Source organism: Bolinopsis microptera, chromosome 3 (genome assembly GCF_026151205.1).
Source record: "Bolinopsis microptera isolate Bmic1 chromosome 3, MBARI_Bmic_1.0, whole genome shotgun sequence".
Taxonomy (NCBI): domain Eukaryota; kingdom Metazoa; phylum Ctenophora; class Tentaculata; order Lobata; family Bolinopsidae; genus Bolinopsis; species Bolinopsis microptera.
Genome location: NC_087074.1, coordinates 15132426 through 15153374, shown reverse-complemented (window position 1 = coordinate 15153374; position 20949 = coordinate 15132426). Strand labels below are relative to the sequence as shown.

Here is a 20949-nt window from a genome sequence, read left to right as displayed (position 1 = left end):
ATCTTAAATAGCTCTGTAACTTTTACGTGACTGAAACGCTTAAAGGAGCTCTCCCCTGAATGCACGAGTTGGGGCTCCCTAATGCATGGCCTAAGAAGTTAAAGTAGGCATGGTAACTTTACAGAAGACAAACCGTTCTAGAGGAATTTCATTAACATAAAACAACCTTCGGCAAAGTCTTAGATAGATGGGCAGTTGATTAAAGTTCAGGTAAAAGCATTTAAAATGTTTTGTAATATTCATGTGGGTAGCACGGTCCAATCAAGAAAAGTAGCCTCTGAGGTCCCAGACTACATTAAGACGTGCCAGCTGCTCAAGTCTGCTGCTCAAATATTCATGACTCAGACGTGATGAGGGCGAGGAACGGAGCCGGCACGGTTCGTGCCATGGAAACACGGTGAAGGTCGGCGAATCGGTCATTACCGTGTACCTACTCAAGAAGTGAAGTTAGGAATATTCAGCCCCTTGACCATCGGTGGGGTACAAACAAACTGGGGAACATGGCCATAACTCCTAAATTGTGCTCATTGTTGTTGATGTAGACGACAGTGACTCCTTCAACTCCGTATGAGGCCTACCCTGTTCATATTAGCATGATAGAGTTATGAAACAATGACGAATCGGTCATAAGTGTTTTAAAACTTTAGAAGGAACCCCGAACTTATCACAAACAAGGTACCAGCTGTTCTGTGTTCGCACATCATCAGACTGAGTCAATATTTATCGGTCATACCCAATTACCCAATTACCTGACAATTACCTGACAATTACCTGACAATTAAATACTCCAGTAAATGGGATAACATGTCTTTGTACGCGGTATAATAATACGTGTGTTAAACTGATTACATAAACGGGTAATTTCTCACTTGACTAGACTCACAATTGCAAACTTTAACTTAATTACATTTAACGACAGTTTATGATAATAATATGACATCATGATGACAAACTCGTGACAGCGTTGTAAATGGATAAGGTTACCTAATCAGACGACCTCGTCCCGACTGGTTGCTTCTTTAATACACTGCCCGGATATTTTAGGGTACGTACAATCTTAAATCTAATCTGAAATTAAGTTAGTTGTACAAGTTCCTATCAAACGACTGGCTGGTGTGTATGATTATGTAACCTGAACCACGTGGTACCACCTAATGTTGTTTTACACGGTCATTTTCCGGCGTTAAATCACGTCGTAAACAAGCCACGTGGTGGGTCACGTGCTCAGGAAAGGGTCACGTGACGGGCCCGTAGCAACTATCTAACAACTGTACGTCACCACATCCTGTCACGGGATGGGTTTCCTAGGGAACGCCTGGTGACGTGCAATGGTTCACGTGGTGAGGTGACGTTTACGGAGAGTCACGTGATAAGGTCACCTGTTTTTCCAGGGAACATGGCTAAGTCATATTGTGCTTCCTATACAGAATTATTTTGTTTGTGTAGACTTGAATACCGAGGGATTCGATAATAATGAAACGCTTAACTTTGTAAGTTTTTACGTTTATTTTGGAAATTTTTATACGGATTTCCTAATCGTAAACCCCCGGACTTAGACGTTGATTAATGACATAATTCTCCTAATAGAACGTACATTCAACAAGCAAGCATGCTTGTTGCGTCACCGTTTGTGTATTATCGTACATTTCTTTCAGCCGCTCAACACTACAGCATAAACCGTTTTGCAGCATTAGTTTTGTTTGAGTTTTTATACAATGTCTTCTTTCAGAGTTGTTCTTCTCGTAGTCTTACTCTTATCAGATGTCAGCTGTAAGAAAAGTAAGTTATTATATATCTTACTTCCTATCGATTCAACAACGCATGATTATTGATTATACGGCGATCAACGGGCAAGGCCGTCCGATTTGTACAATTTGAACAATCTCACGTATATTTAAAATGTCACCCTCTGGAATCCTATAGTGGCATCTTGATCTTGGTATTATTCTGGTGGTATACCACTATCTCTAGGGATGTGTTATGAACACACCCTGGTATGCAATGTACATGATGGGGAAGGGGTGGGGTTTAAGTAAGATACCCTCTGCCAGTTATTAACACCCACAATCACCAGAAAAGAAGAAGAAGCAGACAGAGCCACCCACAACATATATGACGCAAGTAGTTTAAGATTTTGCCGCTTTATAATACCCTTAAAAACACATGACCCCACCTTGCCAAGACCCTCAGGAACCAAACATACCAAGACCCTATCTTATCGCAACCCTATCTTTTCTATCACCATACCAACTATTACCAAGGCCCCATCTTATTCTAAGCCCATCTTATCAGAGCCCAGTGTTACACAGTAGCAAGGATCAGTGTAACACCGTGTTACACAGTGTTACACAGTGTTACACAGTGTTACACAGTGTTACACAGTGTTACACAGTGTTACACAGTGTTACACAGTGTTACACAGTGTTACACAGTGTTACACAGTGTTACACAGTGTTACACAGTGTTACACAGTGTTACACAGTGTTACACAGTGTTACACAGTGTTACACAGTGTTACACAGTGTTACACAGTGTTACACAGTGTTACACAGTGTTACACAGTAACAAGGATCAGTGTTACACAGTAACAAGGATCAGTGTTACACAGTAACAAGGATCAGTGTTACACAGTAACAAGGATCAGTGTTACACCGTGTTACACAGTGTTACACAGTGTTACACAGTGTTACACAGTGTTACACAGTAACAAGGATCAGTGTTACACAGTGTTACACAGTGTTACACAGTGTTACACAGTGTTACACAGTGTTACACAGTGTTACACTGTGTTACACTGTGTTACACAGTGTTACACAGTGTTACAGGGATCCCTTTACCCATACACTATCTTGCTCAGATTCCATCTTAGTCTTACCAAGATCCCACCTTCCATTTTACACTGAACTAGAGTTTGTTTCGCACTTCTCTTAATTGATGATTCATATTTTATTGGATGTACTGGGAAACGAAAGTGAAAGAATAAATGTTTGATCTGATGCCAAATTGCTAGCTTCAACCCCCCCTCCCCCAGATAACCATGAGAATTGTGACATTTATTTGGTAAATGTTTAACACAGGCTAATGGCTGGTAGGAACCGTGTAGCTGGCGACTTTCAAATTGTGCTTATCTCAAACGTGAAATTAGATCTCCTCAATCGACAGAGCTAGCAGACATAAAACCTTCCGTCCATGAGATAAAATCACGCGAAAATTTTAAAATGTTATTAGATAAAATTATAGAGCAAGCATATTTCATAATTATTGATATGCCTTTTTGGTCTCCAGACTAAGGAAGTATTCCAAAAAGGTCCATGCCTCGCTACACGTTGTAGGCCGCGGAAAAGAGTTATACAACGTGTGTCAATCCATGTCCTAAGGGAACAACCCTGTCTACGGATGCAGCGGTCCAGGATTTACTTTGAACCTTGAACCGTGATGCCTTTTTGACTACGGAGTTTTACCGGCGTGGCAATGAAATCAACAAAATGTATTGTTTATCTTTCGAAGTGCTGACAAATCGCCAGCGATTTTTTCATAATGATATGATAGATTATACACTAAAATGTAAGCTTCAATTTGAGTGTACCAATTTAGGTAAACGTTAATTTCAGCTAATCTTAAGAGGAAGTACGCTGCAATAGGTAGACAATTAATAAATTTATCGAAAATGCAAATTAAATACTTACAAAAAGCGGCCGATTTTTTCCTCCTGTCTGAAAGATCACTCCGCATATATATCTCATAGTCATATGCATATGCAGCATGCACATAAATTATTTCTACATAATGTACTGAACCTTGATTACCTTTACTTCTTTAATTACGTCTCAATTACATTAATTACCTTGATTTCAGGACGTCGTACGTGACCACATCCGTGATGACAACAACACCTCAGGAAGATGAAATCAAACCACTCACCACTGAGGACAGTAAAGTCGGTAAGTTCTGACGAAACCTACTCTTTAAGCACAGGAATAATTAAAGCCCACTTATTATCATCTCCAGTCTCTTATCATTTCAAAAGTACATACTTATCTCTTAAACTTAAAGTGAGGGAGCGAATAGATAAATCGGACTTTATGAAATGATAACTTCACCAACTGCTAAACAAATTCTGACATAGTCGGTGGTAATAATAATATGTAACATATTCAGCATACAATGCCACAAATAATTGTTTTTACACTGTTTTAAACAATTATTATAACAGTAACAGACAGGATAGAAACCTCAACGACGGAGGCACCGGAACTAGCTGTTATTACCTCAGACTGGTCTCAAGTTAACGGCACCACACAACCGGTGGTTTCAACAGGTTTCCACGTTATCAATCATTATTCTTTATTTCTGTTTTATTTACATCCTTTATTAGTTCAAACTCTCTAGGGGGCGGGGGGATCATGAGTATTTTTTGAGAATTTTTATTTTTGAATCTGAGAATTTGACCATTTTCGCCGGGAATACTCAAAAATGTCTCAAATATTATTTTTGAATCTGAGAAATTCATCATGGATTTCCCATTTTCTCAAAAATGTCTCAAATATTATTTTTGAATCTGAGAAATTCATCATGGATTTCCCATTTTCTCAAAAATTGTCCACCCAAAAATTATTTTTGAATCTGAGAAATTTAGCATGGATTTCTCATTTTCTCAAAAATTGTCCACTCAAAAATAGTGATATACCAAATCATTCTTCATATCAGTGCAATGTGGTCCAAAAATACTCAAAATAAATTTTTGAGAATGAGTTTTTCGCCTCTCCTTGACACATTTCTCAAAAATACTCAAAAATAGTTTTTGAGAATGAGAATTTGGCCATTTTCGTCGGGACTCTCAAAAATGCTCATGAACCCCCCCCCCCCCCCCCCTATCTATCATGATACATGGGTTCTACTGACATGGGTTTGAAAGTAACTGCACATATGCTAACAATTGTGTGAATCATGGACTACCTAACCAAAAAAAGGCGACCAAAGTTTTCGCGTTATACAGCAGGAATCACTTTGTCACATAACTAGAGTACTAGTATTACAGTTATACAGCAGGAATCACTTTGTCACATAACTAGAGTACTAGTATTGATAAAGAGATTAATTTTATTCTCTGTTGAGTATCGAGTAATGCTTAAAAGGTTATTTACAATACCCGTCCTACAGCAACACCTAGCATCGACAGTGTAACCACCGAATCAGGATCGGCAACTGGAACCACCGAATCAGGATCGACAAGTGGAACATCAACAGGATCGGGTGCAGTAACAGGATCTTACGACGAACCAGAAGAAGAAACAGAAGAAGCAGAAGAAGACGAAGGAACCACCTTCTTCACCACAGGAACAGGAACCACTGCTCCCAACACGGGAACCACAGCTCCCAACACGGGAACAACTGCTCCCAACACGGGAACCACAGCTCCCAACACGGGAACAACAGCTCCCAACACGGGAACCACCTTCTTCACCACAGGAACAGGAACAACAGCTCCCCACACCGGTACCACTAACACTGGGGAGACTACATCCTGGCTGACCACTACTGAGTTTATTCCCACTCAGCCTAAGACAGGTAAGTTTAATTCGACATTTTCTAGATTAATAATAAGTTATCTGTACTTCATATTATGATTTTCGCTCCCTTTTTGCTTGGCGGTACAGTGGAAATCCAGATATGTTCCTATGTATATCCTCCACTGGTTTATACTTTACATATTATTGATACTTGATATTGTTTGATTGTGCCGAAAAAATAAATAAATGTTTTATTATGTAGTTGCATTCGATAAATAAGATGCGAAATGTTATTTTTCATTAATAAGTCACGCTCGAATGGCTCCGATATGTAATATATCTATGTGATATATATTTTTTGTTGAAGTATTTTTTACCGTCGAAGCGTATAATACTAAAATTTATTTATTTATTTACTGGACCCCTGAAATAATACCCCCAACTAATACCCCCGTCCGTCCGCTTAGAACCCTACACGACAGAAACTGAAGTATACGGTTCAACCGCACAACCCACCGAAGCTGACTTCAACTTTTGTCCCAAACACACTTACGCTTGTCAGAATAGGTGGGTTTATTGTTCAACTTGAGGTTTATTGTTCAACTTGAGGTTCAACTTGGGGTTTGCTTAACATTTCAATCGTTGCTTCTCTGTGATTACTTTGTTGCTATTACATATTATCATAATTTGTGTGACCGTTAAGATTTATAAGAATTCTAATCCCGCTGTTTCTCAGACAGAAGTGTATTGGAAGAGGGCAGGTGTGTAACGGAAAGAAGGATTGTCCTGGTGGAGATGATGAAGAAAGCTGCCCTATCTTCACTGTTAATAAAACACCAGCCCCACGTCAGTTATATCCATAATTAATTACTTTCTTATTAGTTAACGTGAACAATTGACTATATGTGAACAATTCGTAAGCTTCTGAAAGTAAGAATATGTTTTGGAGTACATTAAACTTTCTCTCTTATGAAAGTAAAGGCTTAAATAGACTACATCAAACTTTCTATTTTCTGAAAAAAGCATTGTATTCTTATTAATATTAAATATAATCAACAGTTAGCTGCAAAAGTGAAGAGTTCAGTTGCAAGGTCAGAGGAGTTGGCAAGTGCCTGAAAGTAACAGCAAAGTGTGATGGTCTTCACGACTGTGACGGGGGACTAGACGAGGAGGACTGTGCAGGAAGTAAGTTGTTAAAACTTAAATGAGCTAATTATTAATTAAATAACTTTAACTAACTTAGTTAATAATTACAAATATACAGGAGTAGGTGAGAAAATCAGCAGATCAATTGAAAAATGTCAAAGATCATTTTGCTAATCACACAATGTCCATTCAGAACTGAAGTGTGTGTTTGACCATTGGCCTTGCGACGATGGATTACGTTGCTATGCTAAAACAGAATGGTGTAACGGTGTCAGGGATTGCAAGGATGATTCAGACGAGAGAGATTGTAAAAAAGGTAACTTCCACAAACCGTATACCTTTATTTATTATTATTTTTATTATTAACTTTGGTACACTTTTATCTCACAAAATTAAGTAATATTACAACTCGCGTGCTAAACGCTACCGCTGTTTCATTGATAGATTGATGATTATTGCTCGCACACTGCATAAATAGGTTCTACTACTTATAATTGTAAAATGTTAACAATTACATAACCACTCAAAACACAAGTCTAACCTAATATTCCACCCTCAGAAGAGTGCCCGATAGGTGACTGGCAGTGCACTAACGGTGACTGCATTCCTGACATTTTCCTCTGCGACGGATTCAATGATTGTGACGATCACAGCGACGAAAAAGAAAAAGTTTGCCAGTATTACTAAATATACTCATGTTCACACACTAAAACCAACTCGGTGAAGTGGAGAGCAAGTATAGTGGAAGTTCCCTGATCAAACTTTGTATTTGTACTGAACACTATGCGGTTGTTTAACAAGAAAACTAAAAGTTATCGAATCTTAAACATTGACTTAAACAACAAACAATGACATTTTTCATATGATAGTCAGAAAGGCAATTAAATTGCACTAAATTAAAATGCTTTTGTAGGGAATGATTTTCATAATGAAATTTATAATTTTATAATTTTATTCAAATCTAGGTGTTTTCTGACATTCTACAATAAAAAAGTGTAACCTCAACATCTTAAAGTTAATGCGAAAAGAGTTATAATTCTATTTAATAATAGACCTAAAAATGAAAGACAATGGAACCTTTTCTTGGATAATGATCAATAACTCTGGAGTCTCGAGTTGCTGTCACATGACTACTCATTCAGGTGAGACAAAAATGCACAAAATAGAAATGCAAAGAGCAAAGACACCTCATTTAGTACAATTCACTACTACACCATGCCACTTTTGTTGAACTGAATACTACAACAGAAAGTTGTGCATTTTATTTGCGTTCTTGAAATTAGAAAAGTTTAAATATTCGGATGCAAGACAAGCATTATTGGTTTCAACAAGGCATACCAAGCTAAATTACTCGGTTTAAGTTTTAAATTTTAAAAATAAACAGTTTATTGAGTAATTACAATATAGTAAGCAGCATCTTATCAGGAGACTCAATTACCAAATTCAAAAAAGTTAATTGTGCACAAAAATCACATTTTATCAGCAATCAAAATACGTAACTAAAAATTTAGGATGTAATTCATGCGCACAAAGGCATGCTTTTGACCTCAAAGAAATGACCACTACATCTTATAACGCTTTTATTCATCATGAGTGTTCACCATTTTAATTAAGTAACTGCAAAAATTAAGTCCAATCAGTCAGTGATTTCCATCGAGTGAGAGGAGGTGTCTCTCCGATATCAAGCATGGTATAATCTTCTCCCGGATAGGTATCAAGAAAGTGATGAAGACCGGGAATAGCATCTTAAGATAAACAGACTTCCCAAAAGTAATGATACAAAGTCCGATCAACTGTAATATCTGCAGGAAGGTAAAGAAGTGAATTATTTTCTGTGGTACTTTCCTGACATAATGGATGGGAGGATACAAACTCTGCTCGGTAAAGATCAGTACAAGTCTCTCCCAAAGTTGGAGATCTCCTAGAGATGTGAGAGCCAGGAACACGAATAGTCCGTAGAGCACTGGTATGGGGATCAGATTCAACGGGTAGGGAATCATCAGGAGAGACGCTCCGATCATTACGTGGGAGATAAGTGTGGTTAGTCTAGTTTCTCTCACGTAGACTATCTTCTCTGAGAGGTTACCGTTCTCAATGTGCTCCTCGATGTCAGCTAGAGCTCTGACGTGAAGAGGAGAGTGGGGTAGAGAGCCGTGAACGAAGGGGAGACCAAACACGCTCATGATAGCATTTATAACTCCTGTTACCATCATGTCATGATGGTAAGCAGTACCCTTCTTCAACTTGTTGGAGGGGTTGTTAACGATACTGGCTGATATGTTACCCTCCATGAAAAACAGTAATGACATGATGAAACCAAGGGTGATTGCAGAGAACAAAGCGCCCACCGTGGGGACTATAAATGTGATCAGCTGAAACAGCGGCCTTTCTTCATTCACGTAGAACTTTCCCAGGTTGATTTCTCTGAAAAAGTAGCTTCCCAACACCGTGCCAACAGCAGCAGCTACAACCAAAGCATAATCAGCAACCAAGACTCTCTTAACTGCATTCAAGTACGGACTGTACTTGAAGTTGAATATAACGACACCTACATAAACAGTGATGAGGACAAGAAGAAGTGCTAGCAGGGGTTTTGTCGGATTACAGCCAGGCACCAAAACCACACCAGCTAATGTTTCCGCTGCAGCATCCATCGTATCATTCGTCCAATTAGGACCTCCAAAACAATAATAGAGGTCGAACTCGTTTGAGATATATCCCACTGAGTCAACGATAAAAGCGATAGAGATAAATAGACCGACTATTTCCTCGGTAGATCTGGAACAGTAGACCATGATCTTGCTGACACCAGCAATCCCGTACATGACAAGGAAGAACGCGTTACTCAGACCAGTCATAGCATAGAAAGTATAGAAGAAGCTGCCGTCTTCCGCCCAGTTCTTACTGATGATAAAGAGGATCTTAGTGTAGATGACCACGGGGATGGTCGTTCTGATCACCACCAAGTGCTGACCACTGAAGAGTCCCCACAGCAGGCCAGCTAAAGCTTGAGATACTATCGCGCTCTTAGCGTCTATCTTGCCGTCCGTGTAGTTAGCATCAAGCACTCCGAAAGCGATCGCTGGGAGTAGTAAAGAGAAGAAGAGGAAAAGAGTGGTGGAAATTATCTTCCGGATGCTGGTAAAGTCCTTGGCATCAGTAGAATAGTCTGAGAGATAGTGCTTGGCTCGCCGCCTGATATCATTGACCAGCTCCATCCCCGGTACCCAACGCCTCCTCCTCAGTGTCTCTATTGGACGGCTCCTCATGCTCGTATTCGCTTCCCTCTCTCGTTTCTCGTGCTCCTTGTGAATCCTGGTGCATTCCAGCTCAAACTCATGAGCAAACTCGTCAGGACACCTAGTGTTCAGTAAGTTGTGTCTGAGTCTGTCGTCTGAGAGGAGAGTGGCGTAGGTCCTCGCTACTTGAATAGCTGACTTGGTGTGTTTGCTCTTGGTCGGGCTCAGAACCACACATATGAACCTGATCTCTTCAGCCCCGATCCCAAAGTTGAAAGGGTGCTCCAGAAGACACATTATAACCTGGTTTTCTGTCACTGTGTTTGTGTTCCCGATAACCACAATAAAACTTTGTTCTGTGATAGGTCCGTGCGCAGTTTTTGTTATTCCTTGAATACACTCCGGGATCACAAAGTCCGCGTCATTACTTATTACTGATTTCATCGCCTCCTCAACTCCCAGATTCAACTCTGGCTTTTCTTTGCTTAACCTAACTATCATTTCCGCCACAATGTCTTCCCACAACGTGTGATGAACTTTGAACAGTACTATGGGTTGTGCCAAGAACTTCCCAATATCCCTCATGGCTCTAGCTTCGTCGTGATAGTCCTTTAGATTGAGAACCCGCCTCTTTGTATGATATAACTTGCTGCAAATATGGTTTTCTGTGTCGGCGACACTCAAACTGGGAAAACTCTTGTTCCGCTTCACTACTTTCTTCTCAAACGCATTTGAAATCCTCCTCCGGAAAGCTCGATCAGTGTACTGACTGGATATGGCGGTGGGTTTAAGTTGCTGTGCAGCAGAAGTAAAATTGGAAAATGGCAACTCCGTTTCAGTTAGATCCTCCATGTCAAACTCATCACTGTCTCCCAGATCAGTACCACCAGAGAAGTTTAAACGTCTGGACGACTTTATTGGAGTGCTTGTGGCTGATCGTATCCTGTTTAGATCTTCCAAAGGATCGAGTCCAGCTTCCTTGTTTGGTTCTGAATCTGAAACGAGGACCTTAAAAATCGTGGTAAAAGTGGAAAATAGTTTAGAACAAAATTCTTTCAATTTTAGAATCGAAGTCAAGAGTATGGCAACTGGTTGCAGTACTGTGTCAAGAGTATGGCAGCTGGTTGCAGTACAGTGTGATGATCCACTTCAAATGCGCAAAATCATAACGTTTCTGGTTATAGAACTGGTAGACTGACCTGATACTGGGATGATCTTGATCTCAATACTGACATTTTCAATATCCCCCTCACCCTCTCCCACAGGATTGTACTCGTTAAGCGACCGAGTCATAACTGTGGAGATCAAGGAATAATCTCACAGTCAACTCATAGTATCTGATACTCGATTTTAAGAAGTAAAAAAAAAGAAATTACACCAACCGACAGAAAGAGTGAAAACTAAAAAATGTCTCTTCTATTTCAAACTTTAACTAACTTAGCAAAAAAATCTAAGGTCATTAAAAACAAATCAAATGATCTTCGATCTGACCAAATAAACATAATAATGTTATAAATAAACATAATAATACCATTACATAGCAATATGTTACGGAACACCCTGGCAATTCTGGTTAGACATGGAACAAGGGGAGTATGAATATGATAGAATCTAGCATATTAAAAGAGAAATTAAAGACCATGGCTGAGGAGTGAGGAGATTGACAGTAACTGTACCACAAGTCACCTACTTCGGAAAAATATTGTCTGGATGAATAAATAAGTGTTATATTATTAATAACGCTGGGGGGGGGGGGGGGGGTGGAGGAATAGAGCGGGGGGAATAGAGCTGGGAGGGGGGAGGAATAGAGCTGGGGGGGGGGGGGGGGGGATAGAGCTGGGGGGAGGAATAGAGCGGGGGGGGGGGGGATAGAGCTGCCCAAAGAGAGGACTGATTCTTAAAAGTCTTTGATTTCAACGAACTTTTAAGCTACGCGAGAGTACATTTACAACTACAAGACGACCACAGCGTTCATACCGACGCAATATTTTAATCCGATCATTACAATTTTAAAATGTAAAATGAGCAACAACATTTACCGAAATTAATACTTTAACAAGTCAACAAGTTGCAATATGTGTTTAAAAGGTGCACGGAGAGTGAGATAAGGCGCACTAACATTAAAGGGAATGATGAGTATACAGTAGAGGTTTGATGAGAATTATTAAGTTGAGGTACCAAACGTTAAACTCAAACCCGGGAGTTCCCAGAAAGATCGTGACAAGATTGGATTACCACAGCTAATTAGGTAATTAGGTAACATGGTAACTAGTGAGATAAACTGCGCCCCCTCACAGATTGTTTAGTACAAGTGATCATCGCACGACTAGTCATGAACTTTGTTTTACGATTTTTTGGCAAGAATCCATTGAGCGGTAATGATATTGGGTTCCTTGTAATTGCGGTGGGTACTCTAACAGGGCCTATCGGATAAAGAAACAGAAACTTTTAGACCGTGATTTCCAATCGAGGATAGATTTTGCAAACACATTCCTGTCCAAGCAGAAAGCAGATCCTTACTTTGAGGAAGAAATCTGGTACAGCGACAAGGCTCACTGCCATATCAACGGATACGTAAACTCGCAGAATGCAATTCACTGGGGCTCTACTAGACCGGATGAAGTGGTGCAGAGAAAAGCTTTTCCTGAAAAGGTCACAATCTGGTGCGCCATCATGGCATCGTAGGACCTTACTTTTTACGGAGTTCGCTATGTGGATCTTCTGGAGAACAAGTTCGATCCTGATATGTTGCAGTTCTCCTTCAACACCCCCCCACCTCACCACGGACTGGTGGTTCATGCAGGATGGAGCTAGACCTCACATCGTTCGACCAGCTCAGGATTTCCTCGTTAACAAGTTCGCCCACAGAACCATTGGACAACATCTTGGAACACACTGGCCGGCTTACCTGGGGACCCCAGGCTATAATGTTCATAAACATAGAATAGACTAATAGAGATTCGGCGGAATGACAGGCTGAGTGCCGCCCAGTAATGGCCGGCTAGAAGTCCTGACCTTACACCGTGTGAGTTGTTCCTGTGGGGGTGGGTGAAGGACCAACTCTATAAGAGATATCCTATTGCAGACATCACGCAGCTAAAGCACCACCTGATCGACATCATCCATAATATGGAACCAGCGTTTGCTATGAACGCTTGTCGGAGTGTAAAGAAGAGGTGCCGCAAGGTGCTTGCAGCTGGGGGACGACAATTTTATCTTAATTGAAATTATTGAATTGTTTTTGTGGGAATTTTGATTAGTTGATTTCAATTATCCTGAAACTTGTTGTTTTCCTGTCTAGCAAAGTCATTATCGGTATCCAATCAATCATGATCAGGTCGTCATCTCCTCGATATGTTTGGTAACGCCTAATGAACCTCATTAATACACGCTAGCGCCTTACTCTTGATGAGATTGAGTGGCCGGATCAGTGACTGAGTCAGAGTGCAAAGATCACGTATCCGATGGATTTTGAAATGGTCATAACTCAGCCAAATTTGAACAATGAACTTGAAACTTTGGGAAAAGTTTTAAATCATCAAGCCAAATGTGTACAAACAATTTTGAATTCCTAGCTAGTATAGCTGAAAGGGTTCTCATTTTATGAAGACAATAGTGAAAAAGAGGGAGTGTCACGCCACGCCCACTGTAATTGGGCGTGGCTTACGAAACTTTCAGGGAATCTAAGTTTGACCCATATCTATAATCTCTAAAATTTTTGTGCAATTCTGAGACCAATTACGTGAGTTATTAAAGGGTTGCGTGTGGATAGTTACTTTTGGGCCACCCTGGCCCAAAAGTGGTAATATTATTAATAATAATACATTTTTTATGATAGTAATATTATTTACACAATGGCCAATGCTCCTAGTTCTTATCCTTGTTCTAGATCATCCGTACGTGTTAAATATTCAACAATTCCTGAGAAATAATTTGTGACTTCAGAATTCAGATCAGTGTAGTCTTAACACCTCCAGGTAACGTGTATTTGATTATCTCAACATCTCATTAACCCTTCCATACCACATTAATAATGATAAGATTCATCCCTTTATCTGATTAAAGGACCGCTGGTAACCCTTATCTGGTCACGAGGCTACCGCTTTAATTAGAACTAATGGCCCTAAAACAGGCCTTCCTTAATACTCGAATATCACACGAACATATTATTATCTCCAACATTCCTACAGACCAAGTTTGATCGTCATATATTTTCCAAAAATATTCGCGGCATTATACTTATATTATATTTGTTAGTTAATTTGATACGGATATCATCTTATTAATCATCCAAGATGACTAAAGATGATTAGTTTTGAAAAATAAAAACAGATGTGTACCGTTACAGGCTTACAGTTTACACCCAAAGCACGATTCCATGATGAGTCCCATAACAACACAGCAATAAAGTACATTAAACTGTTAAAGGCGATAAGGTTACTGCACAGTGCACCACAGTCCACAACAGAACTATGAATATGATGCTAAATTCAGCGTTCTAAAAGTAAATTTAACGTTGAGTAGAGAGATCAATAAATGTATGAACAATAAATGTATTTTATTAACGTTATCGTGATTTGCATCGTCATACAACGAGATTCTCAAATCATGAACAGATTGCTTTACATATCGCTTTACAATAAATCATGACAAGGAAAAAGTAGCGCTAGAGCGGATAAAAGTTTTTATCTTCGGTACACAGAAAACATATCAAACATACAACCAAAGGGCGAATACAAATTTATAGTTATACATTTGAACACGGCAGGTAGTATTGTAGGTTTATCAACATTGTACTGTTGACTAATATCTGAGTACCTGATAACGGGTAAGTACTAAGTATTTGCATATGTTAATAATTGTTTACTGGGCGGCGCTCAGTTTGTCATTCCGCCGAATCTCTATGTTTAATGTTTATGAAAATTATAGCCTGGGGTCCCCAGGTAAGTAATTGTAGTCGTTTGCCATGAGCTATAGCTAGTACCGGATCAGATAAAACTTAAAAAATATTTAGGATTCTTTACTGCGTGCAAAAGTTGAAAGTATAATATGATCTTAATCTGTAACTTGCAGTAAATTCTACAAGGTATCGTTAATTTATTACCTTATTACGTAAGCCAGACCTTGGCCATTTGTACCCCTTCGTAAGCCATGGTAAGCTTTGGGAAACCCCCACGTTTCACGGAAGCATATTCTGCAAGTATATAATTATACGTCAACGCCCCTCTCCCATTTTAAAACTTTATAACTTTGATATTCGAACTAAATTTCGAGTTCTATTACTGCTTATGCAGTGTAAATATGCAGTGTAAATATGCAGTGTAAATGGTAATTTTTGATGAGGAAAATGATTTAATCGTATAATTTTGCTTTCCTTTTATTTTCAAGTTTATTTTAATTACAAGTTTGAATTACTAAGAAATATAGCAAGACATCGTATTTCTTATGAAAATTATAATTTTTGCTTACGTACGTAATAGGGAATAGCAGGAATTTACAATTTTGCTTTCTTTTTTGCTTTCTAAGAGTAATTTAATTTGTTATTAATTCAAAAATATTCTTTATTCTTTTGTGTAACTTGTAAGGTGGTATATTGGTAAACAAATTACATAACTAGCCAGGGAGAAGAACAGTTATATTAAAACAATAGAAAATTCAATGAAATGTTGAAGAATTTGAATTAGTCGACATTAGGGTAAATACTTAACAAACTGAAAAATGTATAAAAAGGTAAAACAGCAATTTTTGAAAGAAGACATTGCACCAAAATTTTAGTTCAGGATAAAAATTACTGACTAATATAACCTATCTAACCAACACATAATAATTGGGTGAAATGTTGCCTTGGATATCAATGTGAATAAGATTTTAAGAGCATACACATATTCAATAACGATAAAGCTTACCTGTGGTCCTGTAAAGGGTCTCCTTCTCGCGATTCTATTCGTTCTCAAAGATTATCAAATTAAACAGTCATCGGAGTAGGACTTAAATTTGATCTAAAATGATCAAAATCACTAAAACTCTCAAGCACGACCGTTTTTTACTTTTTATCGAAATATAAAAAGAAAATGAGAAATTTCCATCAAATCGAGGCAGTCATCGCATCTGAAATTACTGTATTGCACAAGACTGAAGATCGATGATATAGATAAAGTGTAATGCACACACTCCAAGTATGGTTGATAAAACCGCCCACACGCATGATATGAATCGAGTGTAAAATGTAACGTAATAGAATGTAATTGAGCGGAGACGCTGATTGGTTCAGACGGTATGGCGCGCACCAATCTCACAGTCCCAGTCCATCAAGAAGGCGCGTGTAAAAGATAAGTTCTTGTTTCTAGTTTTGAGCGGTTTGTTTTGTAATACGAATGTAACATTGTCCCGATCGACTGTTTGTTAATGGTGTTTACTTCTGGACTCTGGTATTCCTCTTGAAATTTAGACAATAATTTTATAAGTTCACGCAGTGTTCATTATCAGTTTGTCAGGCGGCGCTGTTCATAGTTACCTCGAGACCTCATTTGTATTTGTTAGGGCGGAAAGAGAGAATGGCGCTTTTCATGGAAATTGACTTTTCTCTTATTCGATATCCCGTCTGCAGTGTTGGGTGTGGACATAGATCAATGTTTACTTCATATCAAGCGTTTATATCTAATTGAATCATATCTTATTCCAGGTGATAACCAACGTGTAATATCCGGATAGGACTGATTACCAACCTTACAATTATTTACATCCTATGTCATATGCTCTTTCAACCTGTTCCCGCCTTGTTGAAACCCGGTTTCAATTATCTCCCTCTCTTATACGTGCCCAGCTCAAAAATCGGGTGATTGTTTTAGGTAAGTTATCAAGCATAGTAAGTTATCAAGCTGGTAAGTTATCAAGCTGGAACGAATCTTGTACGTTTCAATTCATTTCGTCTATTGGCTTCCAATCCAATCCAAGATTGGGTGTCTTGTATCTTTATTGCATTAACCAGATACTGGTGCCGAAGTGATAAAACCTTATTCGGCTTTTGGAAAATGCAGCTTTAAAAACGTTTCATTTGAATATCATTATTCGATCGATCATGTAAAGCCATACTAAAGATCGCTTCTTATTGAAAACTGTAGTGAGTTTTTCTGTCCCACAAATCTTAATGAAAATCTTTAATAGTGGAAGGGTGGAGCGCTTTACCTTTTGCAGTATGATTGAAGATTCGAACTGTTGTGACTTAAAACACAAAGGTGGATCTCCACTCCATGTGTAAATTACTCTTGTTAGATGGTCCGTTGGCTCCTCTACTCTCCTTTTATAGTTATTCATGTTTGATGATTAGAGAGAAACTCGTCTAGTTAGCTGTGATGTTATCTTGAGTTTGTGGTTTTATCATATCTAGGGAGAGTAAGCTTTTATCAAGTTTAAGTGAGCCGACTTTTAATGCTCATGTTATGTTGATTAAAAGCCAACAAATGCAATCCAAAGTAATCATTAGTGAATATAGTGAGTTGATGTTATATCTCGTGTTCATATCAGGACAGCAGTTCTGAGTTCGAGTGAATTTGCAGTGCAGTATTTCAAGTCTAGATTAAAATGAGTGGTTTAATCGCTTGATGAACACAGAGGTCAGATCAAGTTACAATATACAAGGTTCATCTTCATGAGATGGTATCTACTTCTAGGCACTGCTTTCGTATTTTTAGCACTTGAGCCTGATCTCTTTGCCCTGATCATATCGAGGTTTACTTATCGCCTCGTTACATAGTTTAGATAATGAGGTTTCAATGAGTCTGTCAGTAGATGATTAAATTATTGATCGATCATCATCATCAAAGGTTGTTCGGAATCGGCCAATAATTCGATAATTTACAGAGCCTGGAACAAAGACACACCAGATTTTCTAGCATTGTTGAAGATTGCTATTTATCATTTATAAATTTGTAATATTATTTCTCGTTGTTAAGTTGGATATTATTATTCAATTTCAACGAATAATTACCTTTCCTGAGCTCGTTCTACCACAGGAAAATGATAACCGATGGTTACTTCCTAAAACCAGTTTCTTTCCAACCATACACCGACTTTGCTTCAGTTGTTTTACAGCCATTTTGCGACTTAACCTATTATAAGTAGAAAAGTCTCGAAAGAATTCTCGAAGGACAGCGAGGAAGCTTCATCTTCTCAAGCGAAACAATTTGACCCTCAATTAAGTCTTCTTAAACTAATTACAACGTTACAAATCTCTTTAATAAGGTGATACTCCTGTTGTTGGCCGTCAAAAGCGAGTTTTATAAGCGGATCTCCTTTAGCTGTTACATTATAACCAACTACAATTAGCCGCTCTATACTTACACAGTAATACTGTGTAAGTATAGAGCGGCTAATATACTGTGACAGTATACAGTGTACAACACTCGTAGGACTAAGATATTAGAGTTGAAGACTGTGTGATCTCTGGGAACAGACAAAAGGCTCCGCATAATTGTGAGATATGAGATAGAATTTCAGATAACTAGATGTTAAAACAAACATTTTGGGTAGTCCCACGTCGCCTCAAACGTGCAGTTTTACAGCTTCATTGATGTTTATTTTACAACTCTTAGAACAACACCTTCTAGGTCAATTAGCGTTTCCTTGTCCCTCTGTGATCCCTCTATTTCTTCTTTCATCCCATTGGTAGAATATTAGGTGTGTAATTGGACAATTTGTATCTTCTTAATTAAGTAATTATCGTAAAGTTTGAGATGTGATTGAACTGTCAACTTCAAATTGGGGGTTATTTATCCCGTTATTTTTATATCCTCCTATTTCAAGTCGGCCTTTTTCATCTGGATCCTTGAAAATACATATTACTTTTGGTCCCTCGGATTTTCTAATAATTTCATGCCATTGAACACCCGATAGTATATTAGAATTCTTGACACCACACTGGTTCCAGTAAAAACACCTAAGTTATCGCACATCACTCGCCAAAACAGCGTGATCACTGATCATGAAGCTCTATGAGAGCTTGATGATTTGATGTTTTAAACCTAATATTGGTTTATGAGCCTTGTGACTAGGTAAACGTACTGAAACCTGACCCGCCTACCCGCTAACTGAGTATTATCCTGTCATTTGTAAATCTTATCAATTAGTAATCAGTTACGAGCTGGTACCATGGTCTTGTAGTACAGTGCCATTTGGTTTGTATTCATCTCCCTTTTTTCTGTGGTTACCGGTACTGGTTACCGGTACCGGTACTGGTTACCGGTAGGTATCTGGTCTCCCTTTTAGCGGGCCTAGTCTGGAGTGAACCACCTGCTATCGGGTCAATTGTACATCGTTTATGTTTGACGTTATCGTAACAACTATAAAAAGTGTCTTGATATTTCGTATTTCGTGTGATTCAAGTTAGAAGCATCAAGTTAGTATACCATTAGTATGTAAATTTAATATATTATTTGAGTATATTTATTTAGTATATTAATTTAGTACATTACGTAAACATGGATTAATGGTGGTTTAGTTTCTTGAATGATGTGACGCAATATAATAAGGCATACAAGATTTGTATACATTAATATTTCATTAATTTCACCATGTCTTGTTATTGACTTATTATTTTATTTGAATTTTCCGTTTCTTTACGTAAATGTCAGGAGTGTTCCTTTTACCACACTCAAAGATTACCCCTTAAAATGTGGGACGTGGGCTTGTGTATAGTAAAGTCAAAATCAGTGTATTAATATTTAACCGACTTAACTTAACCTAACACTATACCTAACTTAACTTGCACAATATCTTTAATTTAACTCCCAAAACACGTACGCATAACGTGTCGCATCACTAAGTTATAAGTTCACAGCTATGTGATAAACACACCGTCAAACACATGGAGCTGTCTCAATGAACTGTTAATGTGTTTATATTAACCCACTAACGAGGGCCAAGCAAATAAACACAGTGCGGTAAGTACTTGTTGTACTGGATAATGCAACTAAACTAACGAGTACCGTAATTCTATAATTGTCTGGTCACGTGATGGGTTGCTACGTATAATTGCATAATATTCTGCTGCTCATAAACATGACGTGGTGTATCCGTCCTTCAGTATGTTATGTCAGAGATACAAAATGTTCTCAAATCATGGTGAAGACGATATATAATACACATGTATCGTGAAAGCTCCTGCTAATAAAAACATTTCTTATCATTTATATGGTGCCCGTAGGCGAGATTTGTAAAAGGGCAATCATTTCAAAATGTAAAAGTATGTTTAATTTTAAGGTGTCATGTGTTATGTGTACAATAATATAACTTACAGAATATAGTCTAATCGTTGGTAAACTACAGTTAACATGTGTAAAACTTTTAACTTGAAGTTTAACTAGTAGAATTAGTCATCATAAAACGCAGACTGTACAAACCCTTTCATTAAAAATAAACCCAAAGATTCAGAACAATATCTACCATCTAGCTTCTAACGCTCTCGTGATAAAACCAAACCAATCAAAAGGGAGAACATCTCAAGAGAACCAACCAGAAGAGAGAACCTATGATCAAGTGATGAGATCAAGCCAGTCGAGCTCTGCCGAGTACAGACATTTTGTTTACTCACGTCTTTTCTGTTTAAACCTTACCGTGCGAAGAAGGGGCATGTTCAACAGCACAATATGCATCATCACCTTTATCTATAACTATAGACGTACTCCTAGCCTCTAATACTAGCCACTAATACTTGACTTGGAACCGTTTCTTGTGACCTTATTGCGTCAAACCCTCATGGCCAGGATATCATCATTTCGTTTGGAGATTTGTCAATTTTTAGAGTTTGGAAGTATCCCTCATCACAGGATACGCTCCGGATTCCGGAATATCACCAGATAACGGCTCTACTCCCCTGCCCCGCATACCATAGATTCCACCACTATGTATAAATACATCTTTCTTTCGCTTTTGTTATATGGCATTGTTTGTTTACATCTTTTAAAGAACAAGTAACTGCAATGAGCGTTCTGTCGGGAAGGAGTCATCAGTTCAGACTCGGTAGAGTTTTAATAATCTCTTGATAAGTGTTAATTAAA

The 20949-nt window shown here is 38.4% G+C and overlaps 2 protein-coding genes across 3 annotated transcripts; one reads left to right on the top strand and one right to left on the bottom strand.

Moving 5' to 3' along the window:
- Window positions 1-1385: 1385 nt before the first annotated feature.
- LOC134812568 (low-density lipoprotein receptor-related protein 1B-like) lies at window positions 1386-7616 on the top strand. 2 transcript variants are annotated; one of them, XM_063820053.1, is made up of 11 exons: window positions 1386-1490; window positions 1730-1779; window positions 2075-2117; window positions 3856-3941; window positions 4220-4318; window positions 5161-5568; window positions 5978-6077; window positions 6247-6356; window positions 6570-6695; window positions 6850-6972; window positions 7216-7616. In XM_063820053.1, the coding sequence occupies exons 1-11, from the start codon at window positions 1474-1476 to the stop codon at window positions 7341-7343; spliced, it is 1290 nt and encodes a 429-aa protein (XP_063676123.1). In that variant the 5' UTR covers window positions 1386-1473; the 3' UTR covers window positions 7344-7616. The 2 variants fall into 2 exon arrangements, with proteins under 2 accessions (XP_063676123.1, XP_063676122.1); XM_063820052.1 differs by having other exon boundaries at window positions 4214-4318.
- On the bottom strand, window positions 7431-16029 carry LOC134812567 (solute carrier family 4 member 11-like). Its single transcript, XM_063820051.1, has 3 exons — window positions 15802-16029; window positions 11095-11190; window positions 7431-10890 (listed from the first exon to the last, which is right to left on the bottom strand). The coding sequence occupies exons 2-3, from the start codon at window positions 11186-11188 to the stop codon at window positions 8297-8299; spliced, it is 2688 nt and encodes an 895-aa protein (XP_063676121.1). The 5' UTR covers window positions 11189-11190; window positions 15802-16029; the 3' UTR covers window positions 7431-8296.
- Window positions 16030-20949: the final 4920 nt, after the last annotated feature.